We start from the raw sequence: 24,957 nt of genomic DNA on the forward strand, positions 1-24,957 counted from the left end.
ACAGGATGGGAGATATACAGGTGGACAGACATGGAATAAGAATGATGGAGGTAAAGAAGTAGGCAGCATTACATCAAATATGGACATTTATTATGCAGGATAAATCCCCCTGATGGAGGCACTAGGAAGCCTTTTAAATTCAAGTGACTATAGTATTAGCCCAAGACTGCCTCTGTCAATGAATAACCAGATGCCTTAATCCCAGAGAGGATGACCACAGACGAAGCACCTCCCTGTGACAGGATGACATGGAGGTGATTTGTTTGTGGCCAGCCTCTCTCTTTCTGAAAGGGTTTAAGAAGGCTGTATCTGACTCCTGCAGTTTAAAAGCTAAATAAGAGTCTGTAGAAGTCATTTTGTATCGTACTGTTGATACAGGCTTCAACATGCTTACATGGATCGATCTTGGTCACCTATTGGCAGCTCTCTGTGCTGCTCAGTATCTGTCAGCCTCCCTGTTCAGTCCCTTATACCTGAGGTCACACTGTATGATCTCATCCCAGGTCTATTTTGGTCTGCCTCTCACAACCCTACCCCCGATGTTCACACTTCTCACTTTCTGCACCCAGTTTTCATCCTCCATCCTTCCCACATGCCCAGACCATCTCAGTCTACCCCTCCTCATTACAACATCAGCACATTCCAGTCCCATCCTTTCAGTCGTACCCCCTAGCCGCCTCCCCCCAGGCCTTGCATTCAAAGATGCACAATGTATCCATTGCAAGTTGATCCACACTGAGTTGAATTTGCTGTCCACAGGTGGCTACCGCAACATCAGCAACACCTTAACGATTGGAACCAAAATTGACCGGATGAGTGAGGGTGTGCAGGAGGCGGCGAAAGAGGCCGGCTTGTGGGATGGAAGCTCCGAGTTCAGCTTCAGCGCAGTTTTCAGTTCTGGCGACAGCACTGGTGGGCGACAGGAGTGTGGCGAGCAGCTCTTGCACAAACTGTCTGAAGGAGGTAAGATTACACCTTGTGTGTCAATTTTGTTTGGGCATCCTCACTGTGAAGGCAGTAATATGGTATCAGCATAGGGGCACTTCCTAAGAGGTGGATAGTACTTTCATTAGTCTGTTGCAGAAGATAGACATTCTTTGTACCATAGCCAAATTTTAGGAACATACCTAGTGTGTTGTGTGAGGAATTAATGTACTTTGAAACCTTTGAAAGAATTTGTACTTTTCTGTAAAGTTTTAATTGTATCCTGTATTGCAGTGACCTATAAAACTTCGAGTCCATATTCTCGAAGGTTGAGGAAGCTCCCAGATGCATTTTCCAGAGCAATTTATTTTGCATATTAAACCATGCTGACTTCTTCTGTCACTTAAATCTTTCTAGTATCACCGTACTGTGGATAAATAATATACAAATGTATGTTAGCCAGTCATATCCAAGAATAAATTGGTAAGAAAGAGGTGTTAGGGAGCTGCCTTAACCATCAAGAATATGAGATGTAGTGTGGTGGTGGTTTCAGAACAAAATTTATGCCTCTTTTTACATGCTGTGTAAACCAATCTTTCGTCATTTCAGTCTGTTAAACTAATGTAGGGATGGAGTAGAGAGGTTTGTGAGAGAAGGGGGTGTCAGTTGGGGGCAGGACAGTGAAGTGGCAGGGTACAGGACTACATGGAGGGGATTTGTTTGTGGCCACCACTTACGGGCTTAAGGTGTCTGGCTATAGATAGATAAATAGAAACTAATATTTTGTCTTTTCAGCCTGTTAAACTAATTTTCCATCATTTCAATCTAATCTTGCAGTATATCAGTTTGTTACAGTACTTATGTAATATGTAACACATGTTTGTAACCTGTAACCTGTCAGTGTAGAGTCAGGTGTATTGGAGGGTGTGGTCAGGTGTATTTGAGAGTGTTTTCACTGCATAGTACTGGTGATGATATGTAGGGCCACCAGTAATAATAATAGTATATCTTTTCTAAATAACTGTAAAATGGGTTACCTTAAACTCCTTAACTCTAACATACTTATAGATTATACAGCTAAGTATGTGGAAGGTAAAATTGTGTATGATAAGTTGCCGAGTCTCATCTTAACCATCATCATTATCTCAACTAACACAGTGCTTCCTGTAGGTAATCCCCATCTGAGTGTGGTCATGATGGTAAGGGTTGATATCGCAGAGCCGTGAGTTGTTCAAATGGATGAATAATACCACCATATGGAAGTATTGTTTTTTGGAAAGATATAAAAGGTTTGGCCTGAATTAGACCATCTTTGAGTATGAACAGAAGTGGACTTATACAGAGTTGGTGTGAGAAATTAAAAATGTTGCTAAACTTGCTCTCAAAAGGTGTTAGAATATCACTGAACATTAAAATTTCAAGATACACTCAAACCTCGATTTAAGGGACTAAATGGGGAATCAACTTGTCCCTTACTTGAAAATGTTTATTGTTTTACCACATATAAAGACTATCTTATTATGAAATGCAGTGATTGTTTCACTTATTTATTTATATGAGCATGAATATTATTTTACAGGTTTGTGGTAGGTGGGGGCGCTCACCATCCACTCACTCGATGTAGTGCTGCTCTCGGGTGTCTGCCCTTTCCTCTCCACCCTTCTTTCCTTCCATTCTCTTCTGTCTTTCTTTCCTTCATTCTTTCCTTGTCCTTCTGCCTACAGGTGACTTTACACTCCCTCTTCTGTCTTTTTTTCCTTCATTCTTTCCACTTCCTTCAGCCTGTGGGTGACTCTGCACTGAGTGACAAGCCAAGTGGTTTCCTGTGCACCAGGAAACCATTTACTGTGCTGGGTGGTAACCATATAACCAAATTTTGGCGCCTGGTGGTTTAGTGGGTAATTATTGCTCTCCAATTGGATTGAGCCAGTGAAGGTTTATATCCAAGGGGTGGTTGGGGTTGATTGCTCATGTAATGCCATTCAGGGATGAGTGAGGCTGGTCGCTCTCATTTAAATGTCAGGACCAACTGCCTAGCCCCGGGCTCCTACGCTCCTCATGGGGCAATGTAGGATTGGATGATGGATGGATACTGTATAAAGAAACATATTAACCCCTAAAACGCGGGGCGTCGCGTTTGCGATGCTCGCCAAAAAGGACATAACGATGGATCGTTGCATTTGCAATTCGAGTTAATTTTGAATAGACGCGGGCAAGGATGTTCCAGCTGGTATTGTCTATTGGTACCACCACCCTTTAGCTACAATTAGCATACTTTACCTTTGTACTACTGACCTCCGTTGTTGCCAAGGATCGCATTTTTCCCCCCCTCTCCCCCCCCCCACGGCCCGGCCAGCCTGGCTGTGATACATGGCAGTGCTCTGACTGCTCAGAACTGTAAATCTGCGCTCTCCTCTCACAAGCAGTTTATGCTAATAGGAAACGCTTGTTTCCCCAGTTGTCACACTAGCTTTTTTTTCGCACGGTTTGCCCCTGTTTAGCGTCAGTTTACCGCAGGCTTTCAAAGTGACATTATGGCGAGTTCTAGCTCTTCCGAGTCAGTGCGAGCGGCTGACAGGAACGAGAATAAAGTGACGGGCATAAGGCAGAGTAAAAAGCGCGCTGATGTGATCTTTTGGGAAGTAATATGAATGAAAATAATGTAGTATACGTGTTTTTAGCTGTGAAAATGGAAATGATTGTTGAGTGACGGGAAGACCGCCGCCGCGCTGCATGTCGACCGTATGCTTCATTGATTTTAGCCTTATTTTCAGTGCTTATTGTACAAATACGGATTCCAAACTACCTGTACGTTGTAGTATAAAGTTTACTGTGACAGAATGAGGCTGTGGTAGAGGGGAAACCGGGTTGCTGGAGGTGTGAAAGTGAAGATTTTGTTACCCAACTTTGCAAGTCTCCACAAGTCCTTGGGTAGTCCACGAAGGCTCAACACCTGTCTCTGGAGAAAGCTGAATGTAAGTACTATCTGACATACCAAGTATAATGTTCTAGGGTTAATCTCTGATTTTTGGCTAATATTTTCCTACAGGTACTCAGACCGTGATCGAACCCTGCCACCCGGGGGGGGTCGGCTGTCCATTGTCCGCGCATTAGAGGTTAAAGGTTCAAGCAGCGGACTTTTTGAATGGTCCTGTCCATTTGTCGGGTAGAATATGGAGTCCCTTAACCCCTAGGGTACGCAATGCTCCAGCCTCGACTGCCCCCCAGGCTGCAAAAACAGGTCAATTTTTTGACTTTCTCAAAGGTTAAAAGTTTTATGCCCGATTTATAGAGCTTGAATTTACACACCTGAAAACGCAAACCCCACCCTCCTAGACCCAATAGTTACCGAGCTATGGCCCATCAAAGTTTATAATAGTTACCTGTCGCGGCCCCGGCGAGAAAGAAAATACGCCGCTCGCACCTGTTTTCTTCACAACAATATGTACAAAAATGACCAACATCAATTTTTTTTAGGTGTGTATAGATGTTATAAACCATTGTAATGTGCTTAGAAAAAAATAAAATGGTGACAAACACCCCCAATAAATGATAAATAGTACAAATTATCCTCCCCTCCCCATACCTCAATTCCCCTCCCTTCCCTCCCCTCCTCTTTCCTCCCCTCCTCTTGCCTAACTTCCCCTCCCCCCTCCCCTCCCCGCTGAGCTGTCAAATCTAGCTAGGGAAAATGGTCATGAACCCCCCAATAAAAATATGATAAATAGTAAAAATTATCCTCCCCTCCCCATACCTCCAGTCCCCTCCCTCCCCATACCTCCAGTCCCCTCCCTCCCCATACCTCCAGTCCCCTCCCTCCCCATACCTCTAGTCCCCTCCCTCCCCTTCCCTTCCCTCCCCTCCTCTTTCCTCCCTTCTCTTCCCTCCCCTCACCTAATCTCCCCTCCCCCCTTTCCCCTCCCTCCTCCCCTCCCTCCTCCCCTCCCCTCCGAGCTGTCAAATCTAGCTAGTTTTCGTTTCGTTTCGTTTCGTTTTGTTTTTGAAGGCTCCAACATGTTTGCATGCATCAGCATAAAATAAAATTTCTTTTTCGAGTGGGTTTCGAATAAAGACAGCTAAAATAATTGTGGTGTGCATATCTTTATGCAAAGACATGAATAAATTACAGGTAATGATTCAAAAACACGCACCATCAAACGTAAAAAATACGCAATATTCGAGGCTGGGGAGGTAAAGATACTGCGTGCTAGGGGGTGGGGGTGAGGGTAGGGCTGAGGATGGGGGTTTTGGGGTGGTTGTGGAAGGTGGTAAGGCCAGGAGGGGGAGTATGGGGATGGAGGGATGGGAGGAGACCACCACAAGACACAAAGGAAGGGCCCCAGTGGAGTACAGGGACATGGAGGGAGAGTAGGGGGGAAATACCCTCCCCCAGTCATGGGGGGATCCACATGGGAGGGGGATGATGTATGAGGAGGGTGTGGGAGTGGTGGTGGTGGTGATTAGAGCGGTGGGAGGTAGGGTAGCAACAAGGTAGTGGGGTAGAGGGACGTGGTGAGAGGGAGATGGGGGGTACACCCCCACCACCTGGGTACGGGCCTGGGTCCCCCCTCCGGTGTGTCCAACACTTAGTTCTGATTGGTTAGAAGCCATCTGCATCACAGCTGGGGTGGAGCCAGCTGCCGCCAGTTTTTTGTGGATGTTGCACAATCGGTGTTGCTCGTCCTTTTAAGAATTTGCGCAAAAAGCCCGATCGATGAGATTAGTACTTAAGGGGTTAAATCCGAAATCCCTTAAATGGAGGTCCCTTAAATCGAAGTTTGAGTGTAATTGCAAGGGATGGTGGTGAAGAGTGCTGGACTGTCTCTAAAATGTTCTAAAGAACTCCAGAAAATTCTCATAAAATGGCATGGTATATCTCAGAGCAGATTACAAAAATCACTAAATCGGCAACCATAAATATTTGCATGTATACACTAGCAAGAAGAGGGTGACTAATTTTGTTCCTTCCATCTGTACCATCCCTCACCATAACTCTCCCTGCCTCCCCTCTTTGTCCAGTCCCTATCCTCACCTCTCCCTTTCTTCCCTCTCTGTCCCATCCCTCACCTCCTCTCTCCCTGCCTTCCCTCTCTGTCCTGTCTCTCCCCTCACCTCTCCCAGTCTCCCATCTCTGTCCCATCCCTCACCTCACCTCTTCCTGCCTCCCCTCTTTGTCCAGTCCCTATCCTCACATCTCCCTTTCTTCCCTCTCCTTCCTCCTTACGAACTTTTTTCTATGTGTGTTTATGTCCTCTGCTTGATCATGCATGGAGAGGGTCCACGTTAGGCTCAGACCATTTTATCATAAGTAAAACGCAGAACAAAATCATCTTTCACGTCAACGGCTCTCCATCTTTTTCCCATTCTGACCGTCCGTGTGTTGTAAATTGGTATGCTTTTTTTCCTATTTATAATGACATTACTGGCCATCCTTTAGCGTTTTGACATAGCCACTTGTAACACACAGTCTCTGCCTAGTCACTCTTACAGCAGGGAAAGGATAGAGTAGAAGTATTTCACAGTTGTTTCCCTCTCTGTTTTCATGTTGGTATAGAGAATCCTTTGGTTGGTGTTCTCCTAGGTTAAGGAAACTCCCTAACACCTCTTCCTAAGCATTTTATTTTGCCTGTTTCACATTGCCATCCTTTTCTGTGTTACTTGAATCATTCTAGTATTACCTCACTCTACATGAATTACATATAAAATGATATCACCCTGCCATATCCAAGAATAAATCGCTATGGAAGAGGTGTGAGGGAGCTTCCATAACCACTGAGAATACCAGCCCATATTTCAGATTGTCTTTTCTTTTGTGCATACAGTACAGTATTTCCATCCTTAACTCTACCCTGTATTATACACAGATCACCTGTGAAGTTTGATAGCTATCTGTCAAGCTAGTAAACCATTGTGTCCAATTTAATGTAGCATTTGTATGGATAAAACTGTGATATTCTGGAGCACATCCTCAACTGAATTCAAAGACTGTCTGTATCTCCTGCAAGTCTTTGAAGTTTTATTTTGTTTCAGTCATGAAGACTCCAACGTGCTTGCATGTGTTGGCCTTGGTCATCCAATGGCAACTCTCCATGCTGCTTGATCTCTGACAGCCTCCCTATTACTTTGCACACTCTAGGACCTCGTCCCCAGTCTTTTTCAGTCTGCCTCTTGCAGCTCTACCCCTGACATTCACACTTATCACCTTCCGCACCCAACTGTCATCCTCCATCCTCCTCACATACCCAGACCATCTCAGTCTACCCCTCCTCATCACAACACCAATACACCCCAGTCCCATCCTTCCTCTCAGCTCTTCAGCCACAAACCTAGCCCCCCAGGCCATGTATAAGGATGCACCACACATCTATCTAATCATTGCAATTTCTGTACGTTTAAGCCTTGTACGTTAATTTCACCCATTTTTCTTCCATGTGTCATTGCTTTTTAGGACAGTATGCTGTTTTATAGAACTGTCCTAACCACGTAAAAAAAAAAAAAAAAAAAAAAAATACTGCAAACCATCTGAGTCTTCACCAAACCTTCTGAGTCATCCTTCTCCCCAGCAGTATTTTCTTCTTTATTTTGCCTGGTCTTTGAGAGTATATAACTAACACAGTGCTTTAAATATTGTGGTAAACATCACCTTTAAGTGTTGCTCTAGCCATTGGTACCATGCATTTCATCTTGGTCTCTGTGTTGCATGCAGAAGTTAACAGTCTGGTATATAAGGCAGTTTCTCTTTCTCTATTAAGATGTCTCAAAAAAGCCTTATGTTATTACTGGTTGGATTTATGTGCAGCCCACCACTGTAGTCCTGTTCTCCTCTCCTGTGTCTGTTTCTTTGTTGGATTCATTGGCAGTGTGATGGATTGGACTGAGGTGCATAGTACAGTAGACCCTCACTATAATGGATTGACTGGGGGAAAGCTTGATCTAATACACCAAAAATCAGTTATATCTGATGGTCCCCCCTGAGCTGGGATTTCAGGCACATATTTGAAAATGAGTACAATAGCACATTCTAGCACTGAAAATGAAAACTATACCCATTTTATATTAGTTTGGCTCATAGGTTTGCCCTTTTACAGTTTATTTCACATATTTGGTGCACTTCTTTATGAAACCCTTGCATTATACCCCATTACAGACATTGTCTGTTATAGCCATTGGAAGTATGGTGGCTTTGTAGTGTCTGTTAAATCTGACATCTGGTCTATTGAGGCACATTAACTTGAGGTTATACTGTATCTTTTATCTGTGGGTGGTAATGTGAATCTTTGTCCATTACATCCCAGTCAGGTGTCTATGAAACCAGCAATGAAAGAGGCAGCAGAGGCAAAAGGTTTTTAGTATCTGATTATCACTCATGCAATATTGTTTTCATTATGCCATTCATAATTTATATGCTGTATCAGTATGCAAGCTCTTAGATTAACAGTCTCATTTAGCTTGTATACTCTCAATGTTTTTTAATTCCATTATGATTATTGCAACCTTTTGATACTGTATTTAGTCTCCCAAACCTCCAGTTGAAGAAACACCACTTTATATTAGAAAAAGTATAGCTGTGCAGGAATGCCTTTTTGCCATATATATATATATATATATATATATATATATATATAGAGAGAGAGAGAGAGAGAGAGAGAGAGAGAGAGAGAGAGAGAGAGATGGATAGATAGATAGATAGATAGATATGCACACACTAAAGTTGTAAAGTTGTACAGCTGATAAGGCAATTATCAGCCATGAAGTGGGATTAGCTGTAAGCCAAGGGCAATTGATATACCAGAATATGACTTCTTTTTGAATCAGTGATATGGGAAGAGATACAGTTGAGGTACACTTATTGTCACAGCAGTATTGTAATACTGAGTACTCCCCAGAAAACACACTACTGTTGTTGTTGTTGCTTAACTCAGGTCTGTGTGGTCAGGTAGACCCATCAACCACAGATAAGCAAGTGGTTCTTTGGAGCCATCTTACAGGTACAGTACAGTACACATACCATGTAGGGAACCAGCACCCCTTGTGGTGGACAGCTTATTGCCAGGGATGGTCCTGGGTCCTTCTGCACAGCAAGGTGCAGGGAAATGTGAGGAGGTTTGACTCCTGGGTGGTCACCACAACTGTTTCACTCCAGTCAGAGTACACAGTGCCACCTCATGTAGGCTCCTCATCAATGCTACACGTTACAGTAGTGATTCATGGTTTGTAGCGCAGCCTGGTCAGAAGGCTAGTTGAATCTAGGGTGTTGCCCTTCAGTACTCAGTGTTGGTAATGTTTGTTCTTGCATTGCCAGTCAGCTGTTGTGCAGATACTTGCCTGAATTCAAATGATGTTCTGACCGGGTGGATTATAGACCTGGAATTAGAAATATACATGCAATTTGCAAAGTAGATTTGTACTGCTAATGTTTCCCTTCAGTACTTTTATCATCAGCACTGACAAGGAGCTGATGTGGGGATTGGCAGTATAGACCCAAATTCGGTGATGTGAGCAGGGTCACTTAACTCAGCCCTGTTTTTCCCATAAGTTATGTACTCCTTTATATAAGTTTCACATTTATTTATTTATTTTTCAAATCCGTTATGAGTTTCCACAAATTGAGCAGTCCTCCATTAACATATCCCACTCACAGACCAGGAGTAACCAACAACAACAACTCCTTCAAGATATCCACAGACAAATGTAGCATCTTGTACCTTAGTTATATATTTGATGTGCAAGTTCCTGTTGTCTGCTGTCTGTGTTATTGTATACCCTGTGTTATGTGTTGTGTGTGGACTGGTTTATTTATTTTTGTGTTTGAGTCAGTTACTCATTGCAGGTAATTTTGGTCTGCAGTCAATGTTCACTGTGCTGAGAGATGAGGCGTCGGGGATATGCATGTCTGATGGCCTCTTTGTCAGTACATCCTCACAGGTACAACCCCTATATCCCCAGCACATCACTGAGCAAAGTAGCACATGTACAAATCATCATCATCATCATCATCTGGACCTCCTTTCCCCACCCTAGGGCAGGGTGAGAAGTAGCAATGTCCAGACAGCCCAAATTTGCCCAGTCAAACAGGCCACGCTTCCATTCACTCATAAATCAAGCCCTCGGAATCCTGGTTCTATGGGATACGCCAAAAACATTCACCACGTTCTGTAGCTTCACATAAACCTATCCGACAGAGTACAGATATAAAGATAAAAGCTCAGCCACTATCTGTCTGGCAAAAAAACTCCCCCAGTTCTTTGTATGACTTATCATGACCCCATGGAACTGTGCTCTAGGGTCAGACAGCACCCTCTATGATATGTAAGAATTCCCCATCACACCCCCTTTTCTTTTTCCAATTTAATGAAGAGGTTCAGTGCCATTTTAAAGAAAGTCATTAGATGAAAATAGAAGCCTATCTAACTTGGCATTAACTCTCTCTCTCTCTCTCTCTCTCTCTCTCTCTTTGACACCCATGCAAGTGAAATATACTGTGCAGTTCCCACCTGATTAAATATCATAGAGTTGCCTTTATTCATATTTTTCCATACCAGCTTCACAAAGTCATTAGCCTAGAGACAAGTGTCGTATTGACCCATATGTATTTTATATTACTGGATTGGTCTTATTTATCTCTCTACCTCTCTATCTATCTATCTCTCTGTCTGTCAGTTGTAATCTTCAGTAAATATATACAAGTATATACCACACTCATGGCTTAAATACTCACTCATAGTTGCATTAAATATGATAAATCTTAGTTCTGAGGTAGGAATGAGTCTCCTTGCTTACTAGTCAGATTCATCCTCTTATCAGACCACATTTGGCCATTAACAGAGGCGAAAGAGGTTAGGGATCTTTGCCAGACAAGATTAAGCATACTGTAGTACAAAAAGATTACACAGGCATGAGGTGAAGGAATAATGTACCTACCATTACAGATAAATACTATGTGCTATTTTGCTGAGTGATTATTATTTTATTATTATTTTTTTCACTATCTTAAAGGAAGGTGAGTGTTTTGTGTAGTGTAGTTTTCCATGTGTGACTGTGTAGGCCTGACATAACACTCTTGGGTCTGTAGCTTACTGTTGGCTGAGAGAGAGAGAGAGAGAGAGAATTTGTCCACACCATGAGAGAGTGAACCTTCCAGCTCTTCTCCACACTGCACCACCTTGCCTTCTCCTAAGCTGAACTTGTAGCCCTGAAGCCATAGCCTGTGCTCTCATTGGTAAAGGAAATTCCCAAACACCTCTTCCTAAGCTATTTATTTTGCTTAATACACCTTGCCATCCTCCTCTGTGTTACTTAAATAATTCTATAATCACCATACTCTGTGTAAATAATGCAAAAAATGATATTAGCCAGCCGGATCCAGAGATAAATCTGTAAGGAAGAGGTGCTAGGGAACGTCCCTGACCATCAAGAAAACCAGCCTATCTCTTGTGCAGCCCCCATTCACACTTATACATCTCTTTACATAACTATCTTCCCACAGTCTCTTCACATATCAGAGCCACTGTGGCCTAGTGCAGTGCATGATGTTAATACAGGCGGGTCTCGTTATACTGTACAAGTGTCCGTCATGCCAGCAGCAGATCATATGAGATGGGCAGTTTAGACCCAGATTTGGTGAGACAAGCAGGGTCACTTAACCTAACCCTGTTTTTTCCATAAGTTATGTACTCTGTTATATGAGCTTTTGCATTTTTTTTTTTCCACTCCATTATACAAGTTTCCCCTATCCCAGCAGTCCTGCATTAACATGCCCCATTTGTACAACGGGACCTGCCTGTACTTTTGTATAACTAAGCAGTGCTTCAAATCTGTGCTAAGTAACTTATCCTTCAGTGGCACATTGTTTCACCGTTATATTAGTCTCATGTCATTGTGTTCACACCTCTTTCCTTCCTCGTGATTGCCCATCATTTCACAGCAATATGATATCACACTTCTGAAGCCCAACTGATGAGCTGCTCCACCCAGGGTGCACAGTGTCACATGTGGTGACACTGTGCACCCTGGGTGGAGCAGCTGCATCATCCACCTGGGAGCCAAACTTCCTATTTCCCTGCACCTTGGTGTGGGGAAGGACCCTGGTCCAACCCTAGTCAGTCAGCATCTTCCACATGGGGGTGCCAGATCCCTACATAGTGTTTGTACTGTACTGTACCTGTAGGGTGGCCCCACAGAAGCAGCTGCTTACCTGTGGTTGACAGGTCTGTTCAACCAGATAGACCAGGGCTACATGACAGTAATAAGAATAATGCTTCTGTTTATTCATTTTTTTGTTTTTATTTTTTCTTGGAATGAACACGTTGTCGGGTTCAGGCCTTTGTTTCTTTCATCCTTGCATTAAAAAGAAAGCAACCTTTAATCTAAGGGAAGGCTCATTCGATGTCAAAAGAGACATCAGTTCTAAGCTTCTTCCATCGAATGCCAGTACTGATGGTGTCGTGTGATCCCATCGAATGCCAATACTGATGGTGTCGTGTGATCCCATCGAATGCCAATACTGATGGTGTCGTGTGATCCCATCGAATGCCAGTACTGATGGTGTCGTGTGATCCCATCGAATGCCAATACTGATGGTGTCGTGTGATCCCATCGAATGCCAATACTGATGGTGTCGTGTGATCCCATCGAATGCCAGTACTGATGGTGTCGTGTGATCCCATCGAATGCCAATACTGATGGTGTCTTGTGATCCCATCGAATGCAAATACTGATGGTGTCTTGTAATGTCACACAAGTAGTGGTGTACATTGCTCCAGCCAGTCCACCAGTAATAAGGCCTCCAGCTCACCCATTTTAATTTGACAGAGATTTTTGTCCTCTTTCTGCCTTTTTCCCTAGTTTAATGGCAAAATAAGACATTGCTGTGGTTATATGGCTGTAGATCCTTTTCATAGCACTTCTTCAAGACCATCACTGTTCCAATGTTAATCTCATGGTTATAGCTCAGTAAAGATTGAAGGATGGTAAATTTAGACCATAGTTGAAGTGCAGAGATTATACATTACAGTAGTTGTCTTGCAAGACAGACATAACCTCTAAAATTAGCCACAGCTTTCATTTGATATCTGATGCCACTGCACCTCTTTTGTACACGTAGGTTACAGTAGTTACGCAGTACTGACTTCCAACCAACACCTTGTTTCTTTGCCGCACTGTTGCATCTTTATCTCATCTCACTGTGTTGGTGGTCACTGCTCCTCTGAACTGTCTGCTTGCATCCGTCCACCACTACAGTGGTCTCATAGCACCCACCTAACAGCAAACTCTCATCTTTTTTCTTTCCAGCTCTTTAATGCAAGAGTCAACCATTACTCTCAGTCCGTCATGTATGCAACAGGTCAACTCTGGAACTGTTTTTCTCTCTTTCCTTCTCTGTATTTCCTACTGCCTGTGACCTCCACTCATATGACCGCAGTGTGTCCAGGCATCTCACAATGACTGGATCTTTAATTTGGTTGTCTTTTATTTTGTTTTTACTCTTTCTTGGAGGGAACAGTCCTGCAGGCCTCTGACCTTTAGTTCCTGCTTCCTTGCATTTGAATATAAAAAAGGACTGCACAAGGCCATGTCCCACTTCTAACCACAGTTCCTTATCCTACACCATTAACCATTTTGTGTACTGTACAATTGATCCACAGAACCAGTTGCTTACCTGTGGTCAACAGGTCTGCTTGGCCTCACAAACTGGGGTTAAGCACCAATGACAGCACCTGTGATGTCAGTCCAAATGTCATGTAGTGTGTTAACTCTCTGGCTGCTGTAGACACACATTGGTATTTTGCACAAGTTAAATTCAGACTATTTTATACAGGCAAGGGAACTTCAAACACTGCATTAATATGTTGGTTCAACACTTTGAATACCAGCCTTTTGTATAGCTGAATACAGTTGTCTTGCAGTAGCCTGAGTTGTTGTTGCTTAACCCCAGCCTGTCTGGCTGAGCAGGCCTGTTGACCACAAGTAAGAAACTGGTTCTGTGGGGCCATCCTACAGGTACGGTACAGGTACATGTACACACACGATGCAGGGATCCAGTACCTCCCTTTTTAGACAGTGCCTCAGTGAGAGACTAACTAGGAGAGTATATGTGAGTAAGGTGGAGGGGGGGAGAGGAAGGGGGAGACCAAGGGTGAGATGAAGGCGTGGAGTAAAGAGTAATATGAAAGAGGGGGATGTAAGTTGGGCGAGGACAGCAGAATGGCAGGGGACAGGGTGCCATGGAGGTGATTTGTTTGTGGCCATCCCTTATGGGATTAAGGCATTTGGCTTTAGATAGACAGACAGGTAGATAGATAGATGGCCTCACCAGGGTCAGACAACTACAGGGAAATACAGTATGAGGATGTTTGGCTCCTGGGTGGATGTTGTAACCTCTCCTCCCACACGCAGGTGCCTTGTCAGTGCCAGTAGCCTATGGAAAGCAGCATAACACATCCATAGAAGATGACAGGGTTGACAGGGAAGCAAAAGTAACATCCACTACAAGTAACCATTATGATAAACAAATGCCTCTTCCCGTACTCCATATTAACTGATTCAGACATCGTTTTTCGTGTGTTCGTACCATTGATCATATCATTTATTGGTGGATGATTTGAACCAGCGCAGGGGGGACTTTCTGAACTGGAGTTTTTAGAGAAATCAGAATATAACCATCCACTCACAGGGTTGTTTAAAGTGAATAATATTGTTTAGTAGCAGTAAGAGTAATGTAATAATAATGTTTTTGGGCTGAACACGTTAAGAATATACCCACTGGTGTACACTGCATCTGCTGTACTATGGACTGATGGTAGCAAGAATGATGATGGTGAAAAAATGGCAGTGATAATGGAGGAAGATTAATGTTGAAGATGAGATGATGATAGATGATGATGATGATAAAAGATGCTAATGATAATGAAGGAAATCTAGTTAGATGATGGTGATGATGATAATGGCAGTGAAAGTGATGATGGTAAAAGATGGTGATGATTATGAAGGAAATGTTGAAGATGAGATGAGATGATGATGATGATAATGATAGATGATGATGATAAAAGATGGGGATTATAATGAAGGAATTAAATGTTGAAAATGAGATGATGATGATGATGATAATGAAGGAAGGGAAGTTAAGGCTGAAAGTGAGATGATGATGGTGATGATTGATGATGATGATGATGATGGCGATGATGATGGCGATGGCACTGTAAGCAATGATGTTGGCCAGTGAGTGACATGTCCGGGGCTATTGACAGGTGACTTTAGCTTGACACAAATGTTCGAGGTGTTGCGCGATGCTGAGTCTGGCATCTGTCGCGGCATGGATCACCACCACCCCACAGCAGGCAGCATGGTGAGTCCCACACCATGCACCCTCACATTCTGTCACAATTTCCATCACACTATTGCCTGTGTGTGTGTGTGTGTGTGTGTGTGTGTGTGTGTGTGTGTGTGTGTGTGTGTGTGTGGAGATTACGAAACCATGACTGTTTCTCAGAATGTCTCATAATATTTGTGTCCATGTTAGTGTCAGGATTATTGTGTATTTTTTAAGATGACCAAATACATATATTTTATAATGTCAGAATTAAACTATGTGTATGCTTTGAATTTTTGTACATGTGCAACTGATGATGATGATGAAACTGTATAAAAGTCCTGAATCCTTTGTCTCTATTCTGGGTGGTTCAGGAAGCTCCCAAACACCTCTTCCTGACAGATTTAATTTTGGATATGGCTAGTTAATATCCTTGTGTACATTATTTATGCATAGTATGGCGATACTGGAAGGATTTATGTAACACGGAACAGGACAGTAAGGTGTATTAAATGAAATAAATTGCTAAGGATAAGGTGTTAGGGAACTTCCTTACCCAACAAAAATACAGGCCTGGATGTGTATTTTTTCCATTTTATTATTGCCATTCAGATTAAGGTAGCATTTTTAAACTGGATGTGTTAGTGTATTGGCTTACTTAACCCCTTCATCATGAGAGGTTGTAAGTTGAGCAAACCCATCTATTAGCAGGAAGAATAAACTAAAAATGGGAAGGATGGGACTGGAGTGTATTGGTGTTGTGATGAGGAGGAATAGATTGAGATGGTTTGGGTATGTGGAGAGGATGGAGGATGACTATTTGGTGCGGAAAGTTAGAAGTGCGAAAGTTTTAAGAGGCAATCAAAAAAAGACCTGGGACAAGGTCATAGAGTGCGACCTCAAGGATAAGGGGCTGAATAGAGAGGCTGCCAGAGATCCAGCAGAATGAATAGTGACCATTAGATGGGCAAGGCTGATGCATGCAAGCATGTTGAAGCCCTTATAAATGATACAAATATCACCCAGTCTTGGGGACTAACCTCTTCAGTATGGTGATGTCTTTTTGTAGTTAATTCCTGTTGCACTGAGATGAGTAATTCAGTTTATGAGTTCCTTATTAGAAGTTGAGTTAATAAAATCCATAACTAACCCTTCCAGTTTGAAAAATCTCTCCTGTGCTGAAGAAACCCCAGTAAAAGTATTAAGAATAAAATACTGAAGTGCCTGATTGTGTTGACGTTGATGTGTGTTGTGTGGGCCAGGTATCGGTGCTGAGCAAAGAGGGGAGTGGTCGTCCCTCCTGCCACTGGTTCACCGGCACCCCTGACCCCCTGCGCTCTGTCTTCAAGCCCTTCATCTTCACTGATAATGTCAAGATCTCTCCCCACATCCAGAGTCCCAAGATACCCGCCGATCAGGACCCAGCCAAGGTGAGAGTGTTAGTCAGTACTGTAAGACATATCCTGACACGATAGCTGGTATTAGTGGTGCTAAGCCTTAATCAGCACCTGTATTTATCATAGACCCAGTGATGTATAACAAGTATCCACTAACATCTGCCCAAATCACTCACAGCTGTGAATAGTTCCCAGCAGGTATTCATCAGTGCTATCAGAGAATCCCACAGCTGTGATTAACAGCATTCCTAGCACTTGCTTGTGAGTGTGGACACATACTACAGTCAGCAAAGTGTTTGCCTGTACAGGATATGACCAGAATGTCTTGTTTGACTGCTGTTGTGCAGAAATATTGAACTATAAATACAAATAAGCTTATTGTTATACATGTTGTAACCTGTGTGAATCAGTGTTTTGACACTTATCTGTATTTATTTTCATTTACTGTATGAAAATCAGAGGAGTTCCCAGTTTCATCTTTTTGTTCTGTTTTTAAAAGCAGCTCTGCGACAGTTAGGGGGCAACCTATTATGTTCTTTACAATACAGATATCAGGCAGTTTTTTGATAATAAAAACTGTTTGACATATGTAGAGATATTGATAGCATATTTAATGATGGTGGTGGTAGTAGAGGAGAGAGTTAATACAAATCATGGATGCTGTACCTCACATCACTCATTCACTCCCTGATTCACCCATTCACTTGGAAAATACACTGCATGTGTGTGTGCATACAGGAATAACGTTTGTGGCGACTCATATGCCAGAGTATTCAGTGCTATCATCACCACTGCACTGTTGAGGTTCCTTGTGGAAAATTATCTTGGTATTAATGCCACTTTTATATCTGCAGTTACAGCTTAATAATAGATAAAATGGTAGACTGATAGTGGAGAAGGGAGAAAAAGTGAGCAGATGGAGAGAACACTTTAAGAAACTGTTAAGCATAGAGAGTGAAAGTAATGTGAGTATAAGTGGTTGGGGAATGGCTGGGAGAAGGAGGGAGATGAGAAGGGAGGAAGAGATCAGTAAGATGGAAGTTGTGGAAGCAATGAAGAAAGTCAGAATTGGGAAAGCCCCAGGAATTGATGGAGTGTGTGGTGAAATGCTGAAGTATGGGGGAGAGATAGTAGTAGAATGGATGTGGAAGATGTGCAGATTGGCCTGGGAGGAAGGTAGAGTCCCGGAGGATTGGAAGTCAGGTATAATTATTCCCTTGTACAAAGGAAAAGGGGAAAAAGAAGTGTGTGGTAATTAAAGGGGCATTTGTCTTCTTAGTGTAATAGGAAAAGTATATGATAGGATACTTATTGACAGAGTTAGGGAAATAACAGAGGAATTAGTTGGAGAAGAACAGGGAGGTTAGTGGAAAAGTTTCTAGAGAAGGGAAAGAAGTTGTATGTGGCTTTCATGGATTTGGAGAAAGAATATGACAGGGTGGAAAGACAAGGAATGTCGAAAATATTAAGAATATACGCAGTAAATGGGAAGTTGTTGAATACTGTGAAGAGTATGTATGCTAAGGCTGTAGTGCGTGTGTATAGTGAACTGAGTGAATTTTTCTATTTGAAGGTTGGCTTGAAACAGGGATGTGTCATGTCTGCATGGTTGTTCAGTGTGTACAGTATATGGATGGGGTTATAAAAGAGATACAAGGTAGGGCAGTGGATGTTGGAGCAGCACTAATGAGAGAGGGCAGTGTTTGGAAACTTCCAGTATCGTTGTTTGCAGATGATACTGTGTTGTTAAGCAAAGATAATGAGGAACTGCAAGGCTTGGTGAATGAATTTGGGAAGGTGTGTAAGAAATAGAATCTAAAGGTGAATTTTGGAAAGAGAAAAGTGATGGTCTTTGAGAGAAGTGAAATCACTGAATGTACTGTGAGGTTAGATGTTGAGGAATTGGAAAATGTGAGTACGTTTAAGTACTTGGGTAGTGTGATGAGTAAGGATGGAAGTTTGGAGGGTGAAGTGCTTGAAAGGGTACAACAAGGAAGAAGGGTTGCTGGTTCCTTGAAAGCAGTGATAAGAAACAGGGAAGTGAGCATGGAAGTGAAAAAGTTACTACATGACAGTATTGTGATACCAACTCTAACGTATGGAAGTGAAGCTTGGACCTTGTTGGAAGGACACAAGTCAAGAGTGAGAGCAGTGGAAATGAGTTATTTAAGAGGAGCCTGTGGAGTCACATGGAGAGACAGACTGACAAATGAGGAAGGGCAGGAGCGTTGTAGTGTGGATGTGGATGTGATAGAAAGTTTTAGGAGAAACACACTGAGGTGGTTAGGCCATGTGGAGAGGATGGAGAGTGAGAGACTGATGAGGAGAGTGTATGTGAGTGAGGTGGAGGGGGGGGGAGAGGGAGGGGGGGGCAAGGATGAGATGAAGGGATGGAGTGGAGAGGTATATGAGAGAGGGGGTTGTGAGCTGGGGGAGGACAGTGAAATTGTGGGGGACAGAGCAACTTGGAGATGATTTGTTTGTGGCCACCCCTTACAGGTTTGAGGCATATGGCAATAGATAAATAGATAGGCTTTTAAGTATTAATGTGTCTTAACTTTTTAAAACATAGAGGTATAGTACGGTTATCAGTTTATAGCTTCAGTCAAATAAAAATGCAAATAATAAAAGCTAAAGGAATTGGGATGTTTTAATGTAGTTTAATAATGTAATTTTTTAAAGTACCAGCGTTTTTTCACATTTACAGAACAAAATTAGATTTTTAAGTTGACCAAATTTATCACTGAATTTCTTAAACTCAGTGAAGCAGTGATACTTGTGTACAGTATGTTATTTAATTATATACATTTTACTGAAGATTATATAAATAAATGAAAAGAAACAGAGTTTATGCATACAGTTTTTGTGACATCAAAAGTAAACATTAAGCCTGTCATACCTCTGATGGAACACCATCAGTGTAGGTGTATATGTGGCTCACAGGTTCCTGCTTGTGCACCACAGCTCCTTAACAGAATGCTGCTGTCTAGGTATTTGTGTCAGGCTTCATTCTAACCACAGTGATGTATATAACAAGTGGGTTGGTGGAGGGTTAGTGCCCCTCCCCATAAAACAACTAACTCACAGACAAACAGCCACCCATTACGGGATTATGGTGTCTGGCTATAGATACAGTAAATAGATAGATAAATATTCTGTGTGTTTTAGTTCAATCATTGTACCATTTAAGGCAGCCAGCAGAATGTGGGATACAACTGTGTCTTTGAAAAATAATCATCATAACAACATTAGTTCACACCTAAAATGCTGGAGAAATAAGTGCCAGTGTCTAGGGTTGCTGGGTAAAACAGTGAAACCTACTTGCTGTATTTTTCTTTGTTACTCAGCCGATTCCGATACAATTCAGATTCCGTTTTCCATTTTTGTTCCCATTTTTGAAGGCTCCAACATGCTTGCATGCGTCGGTCTTGGTCACCTAAGGGCGGCTCTCCATGCTGCTCGATCTCTGGCAGCTTCCCTGTCTAGTCTTTTATCCCTGAGGTCACACACAGTGACATCGTCCCAGGTCTTTTTCGGTCTGCCTCTTGCTACCCTACCCCCAACATTAACACTTCTCACTTTCTGCACCCAATGGGGTGCTTCTGAAAAGCCTAGTATTCCGTCAGATGGCTCCACTGTAGCAGTAAACACATTCCCGCGCTGTTTAAAAAGCATAATTTTATTTGTTAAATATTTACACTGTTGTGTGAAATTGTGAATCATGGTAATGTCATATGCCGTAATATAAATAATACAAATAGAACACGTATATATAACGTATCATGAATTGTTTATATTTATCATAAACTGAAATTAAAATATCACTGATGGCATGTGATGGCAATCTGCCATTTCAGTGGTTCTATATTATTTAATTTCTGCTACATTTAGTGCAATTTGGATTCTTAATACATAGTTTGTTCAGAGTGTAAAGTACGCCTAGTGGGTATCTTGACTCATCCAGTCTCTCTGTGGGCAGAAATTTAATGTTGAGTAAATACTGGCATTCACCATCATAAATCATCCGGTCTGAGGAACCGTCCCAAAACCAAGATCGTTTACGCGTCATTTTTTGCCCGGTCTCACCGAGGACAGACGACTGTGGAAGGTAAACAAGCCAAGACATCGCCTCCAAGTGATCCACAAGATTCACACGGAGTCAAGTTCAGTATTCACGATTATATATATATATATATATATATATATATATATATAAACAGTATATATATATATATATATATATATATATATATATATATATATATATATATATATATATATATATATATATATATATGCAAACGTGAGAACACATGATGAGTAAATACTACTGCATCCTCTTAAATGTCTACCCCCAGTGAGATTGCATCCAGGTCAAGAGGACTGGTATGTGCACAAGCTACTGACTCAGTCAGTGGAAGATCTTACAAACATATGTGTGTGGACAGGTGGCCTGGAGACAGTTCTCACATGACCATACCATTAGGGACTTGCCAAGAGGGGGCAATGTGTGTGAGATATTGATGATAAGATGACCTTAAGGTATTTATTTGGTAGGCACTTGGTGAAATGTAAAAATTAAAATAACCACTAGTTCTCAACAGAAAAAGACAAAACTTCACTGTAACACTTTATTTACAAAAAGCTACAATGATACATATGAATATGACTCACTCATGGTGCAAGGAAGCTGCAGGGGAAGGTCTCTCTCTCAGCTCAACAGTCAGGAACTCACATTACTGAACTATGTGTGTTTGTGGGTGTGTCCATTTACGACAGTAATGTAACCAATGTCGGGTACAGGGACATGAGAAATGGGCGTAGCTTAGTTAACAGCTAGAGAGGCAAGATGTGGGAATGACAATTACACAAAGATATCGCTCAGTGAAACACACTGCCAATACATAGTCACTTATGAACCAATGACGAATGTTATTAATATAGCTCGTTTCTACTCTGAGTGAATCCGTGACATTACACGCCATCAAAATAAAGTTTTTCATGGAAACTTGACATCCCCCGTGAAAAAACTTAAACACGGGACTGTCTTGTGGTGCGCATGCGTGAAGGAAGCGAGCAAAATGTTGAATGCCAGTATTTACTCAATATTAAATTTCTGCCCACATAGAAACTGGATGAGTCTAGATACCCACTAGGTGTATGTTACAGTCTGAACAGACAATGTATTAAGAACCAAATTTGCACTAAATGTAGCAGAAATTAGATAATATAGGGTCACTGGAAAGACGGGTTGCCATCACATGCCATCAGTGATATTTTAATTTCCGTTTATGTTAAATATAAACACTTCGTGATACGTTATATATACGTATTCTATTTGTATTATTTATATTACGGCATATGACATTACTATGATTCACATTTTCACACAACAGTATAGATATTTAACAAAGAAAAATATGCTTTTTAAACAGCGCGGGGAATGTGTTTACTGCAACAGTAGAGCCATCTAGCAGAATACTAGCATTGGAAGCACCCCATTATCATCCCCCATCCTCTCCACATGCCCAAACCACCTCAATCTACCCCTCCTCATCACAGCACCGATACATTCCAGTACCATCCTGCCTCTCAACTCTTCCATCATAAACCCAGCCCCCCCCAGGCCTTGCACGCAGGGACGCACTGCACATCCACCTAATCATTGTCATTTCTGTATGTTTGAGCCTGTGAATATCCTCTTCCTTTACTGCCCAGGTCTCGCTACCATACAATATTACACTCCTAACACATGCTGTATACAAACATCCCATAGCATGTAAGGAGAGCCCTCTCAATGTCAGGAGAGGCAACAGCTCCCTGAACTTCTTCCAACCATTTCTCACCCTAGCCACAGAGCTGCTCCAGCCCCACGTCCAGCACATAACATGTCTCCCAAACAACAAAACTTTTCCACACACTCGAGAGACTCTGATTATCGGATAATTTTCCCCATCTGATACAGGTACCAGTATTAATTGGCATTTGCTTGCAGATTTACAGCACTAGGCTCAGTCAGCTTAATCAGTGTCAGTCCTCCTTCATCTGTTCATTTCCTTCTTCCACTGTCACACTCACACCCACACCAGCATACTCAGCCATCCCCACAAAACACAAGGTACTGCCAGATGAGTTGTACTGTAGTTGAGCACTGTTTCTGGGCCACCCTGTGTATGTAGTCATTATCTGGCCAGTGTATGCCTCTACAGAAAAAAAAAAAAAATGTGTTGATGGTTAGTGTGAGGTGTATGATGATGATGACATTGATGATAGTTCTCCTTTGCTTGTGTATTGTCTTGTTTTCTGGCCCCTGCCTCACCCCATCCTTAGGTGAGAAAAAAGGTCCTGATGATGATAGGGATGAAGTGGAAGATGTTGATGGTGATGGTACATACAGTAGTAATAAATTGTTAGTTACCTGTGATGAGGAAGGGTAGATTGAGATGGTTTGGGCATGTTGGGAGGATAGAGGATGACAGTTGGGTGTGGAAGGTGAGAGGTGTCAATGTCGGGGGTAGGGGTGCAAGAGGCAGACCAAAAAGACCTGGGATGAGGTCATGGAGTGTGACCTCAGGGATCTATCTATCTATTGCCAGACGCCTCAATCCCGTTTGGGGTGGCCACAAACAAATTGCCTCCAAGTCGCCCTGTCCCCTGCCATTTCACTGCCCTGCTCCCAACTCACACCCCCCTCTGTCATATACCTCTCCACCCCATCCCTCCATCTCATCCTCGGCCTCCCCCTCCCTCTTCCCCCCTCCACCTCACTCACATACACTCTCTTCGTCAGTCTTTCACCCTCCATCCTCTCCACATGGCCAAACCACCTCAGGGATAAGGCACTAAATAGAGAGACTGCCAGAGATCGAGCAGCATGGATAGCTGCCATTAGGTGAGCAAGGCTGATGCATGCAAGCAAGGTGGATCCTTTATAAATGATACGATACAATATGATGATCAGTAATGACCTCTTTGCCTCCGATACAGGTAGTACCGCGGTTTGCTAGCAAGGTCAACCGAACACATCTGTTGTACCGAAGGCAGCAGGCGGCAGTGCAGGGCGGCGGGGGAAACGCAGCCACACTCCGAGAGGTGGAGAGCAAGTGTGTCCAGGAGACCGAAGCCTGCCTGGAGAACTTCGACATGGGGAGACTGTCAGAGATGGACGACCTGTTCAAGGACTGCGTGGATTCCGAGCTCAAGTTTTACAAGTAATGGATTCCTGCCCCAGGGATGTGTCTATCTCCACAGGCTGGTTTGTACCCAGCACTACTAGGTCTGGTAGCTTTTTGGTTTGGATTTTACTGTACTGGCTGACACAACATTGCAACTTACTACTGGCCTCTGTCCTGAAATTGTAACCTAAAGATCGTATCTGGTGGGGGCAGGAGGCTGTGTAGCACCTTCTCCTTGGTGGTTTATTCTGAATGTTACACCTAGCACCTCTCCCTTGGTGGTTTATTTTGAGTGTTACTCCTTGATATTCTCCCCCCCTCCCCCCAAACTTCAACCTACAGGAGTTCAGCCCAGCCATTACAGGTTTCTTTATGAACAGAAGACACCTGTAATATGGTGTATGGATATTTTTTTTTTTTTTTTTTTGTAATTTGTTTTTCCTTCTTCCATGTGTCTTCCATTAAAGAAATGTATAAATAAAAAATTTGTATTGTCTTACAGTTACACCTTGATATTATTTTGTATGGTATCTTTCTCTCTCTCTTTCTCTCTCTCTCTCTCTCTCTCTCTCTCTCTCTTTCTCTCTCTCTCATATTAATCAAGATCCTGGTAATATTGAGACAGATTGCCTGAATACCATATATGATAATTCATTTTCTAAGTGAGTTTCCTTCCTCTCCCTTCATATTCTTCCTGTTTTCATTCCTTTTTATCATGTCTCTCTTTACTTCCTTTACTTCCTTCCTTACCCCTCCCTTCCTCCTACTTCCCTTATTTCCTTCCTCACCCCTCCCTTCCTCCTGTCTCCCTTCCCTTCCACTCTTCTCATCCCCTCCCTTAAGAAAGAGGTGCTACAAAATTTCTTAACATGGCATCCTCTGTGATTCGTTCTGCACTTTGCCCTTATCCTGCTGTGTGTAATTGGTGCAAATCCAGCCTCTGATGTGCAAAAAAGGAGGTACACAACACAGAAGAGAGTGTGAAGATGCAGAATAAGCTGCTAAGGAAGAGTTGCTAGGGAGAAATCAGGGCCAATTAGGTAGTACAGAAGGCCAGTTCCAATAATGCAGTACCAAGTTGCCTGGGAACACAAGTACTTTGAAATGCCAGTCTAGTGTGGCAGTGTTGGTGGGGTTCACATGTTTTACTTTA

The 24,957-nt window shown here is 42.6% G+C and overlaps 1 protein-coding gene across 2 annotated transcripts in view; it reads left to right on the top strand.

Annotated features, from left to right (window-relative positions):
* LOC145394567 (secernin-3) overlaps positions 1–24,147 on the top strand; it is a 51,769-nt gene extending 27,622 nt beyond the window's left edge. The window contains exons 5-8 of one of the 2 annotated variants that reach the window (XM_080268409.1): positions 760–963; positions 9,755–9,849; positions 16,495–16,662; positions 23,617–24,147. In XM_080268409.1, coding sequence (XP_080124535.1) covers positions 760–963; positions 9,755–9,849; positions 16,495–16,662; positions 23,617–23,844 — 695 coding nt within the window. In that variant the 3' untranslated portion in view covers positions 23,845–24,147. Of the gene's footprint in view, positions 1–759; positions 964–9,754; positions 9,850–15,170; positions 15,269–16,494; positions 16,663–23,616 lie in introns of both variants that reach the window. The other variant, XM_080268408.1, reaches the window with a different exon arrangement.
* The last annotated feature ends 810 nt before the right edge of the window (positions 24,148–24,957 follow it).

The sequence above is a fragment of the Coenobita brevimanus genome, chromosome 27 (assembly GCF_032717465.1).
Source record: "Coenobita brevimanus isolate Jiangsu-jjx chromosome 27, ASM3271746v2, whole genome shotgun sequence".
In the NCBI taxonomy this organism is placed as follows: domain Eukaryota; kingdom Metazoa; phylum Arthropoda; class Malacostraca; order Decapoda; family Coenobitidae; genus Coenobita; species Coenobita brevimanus.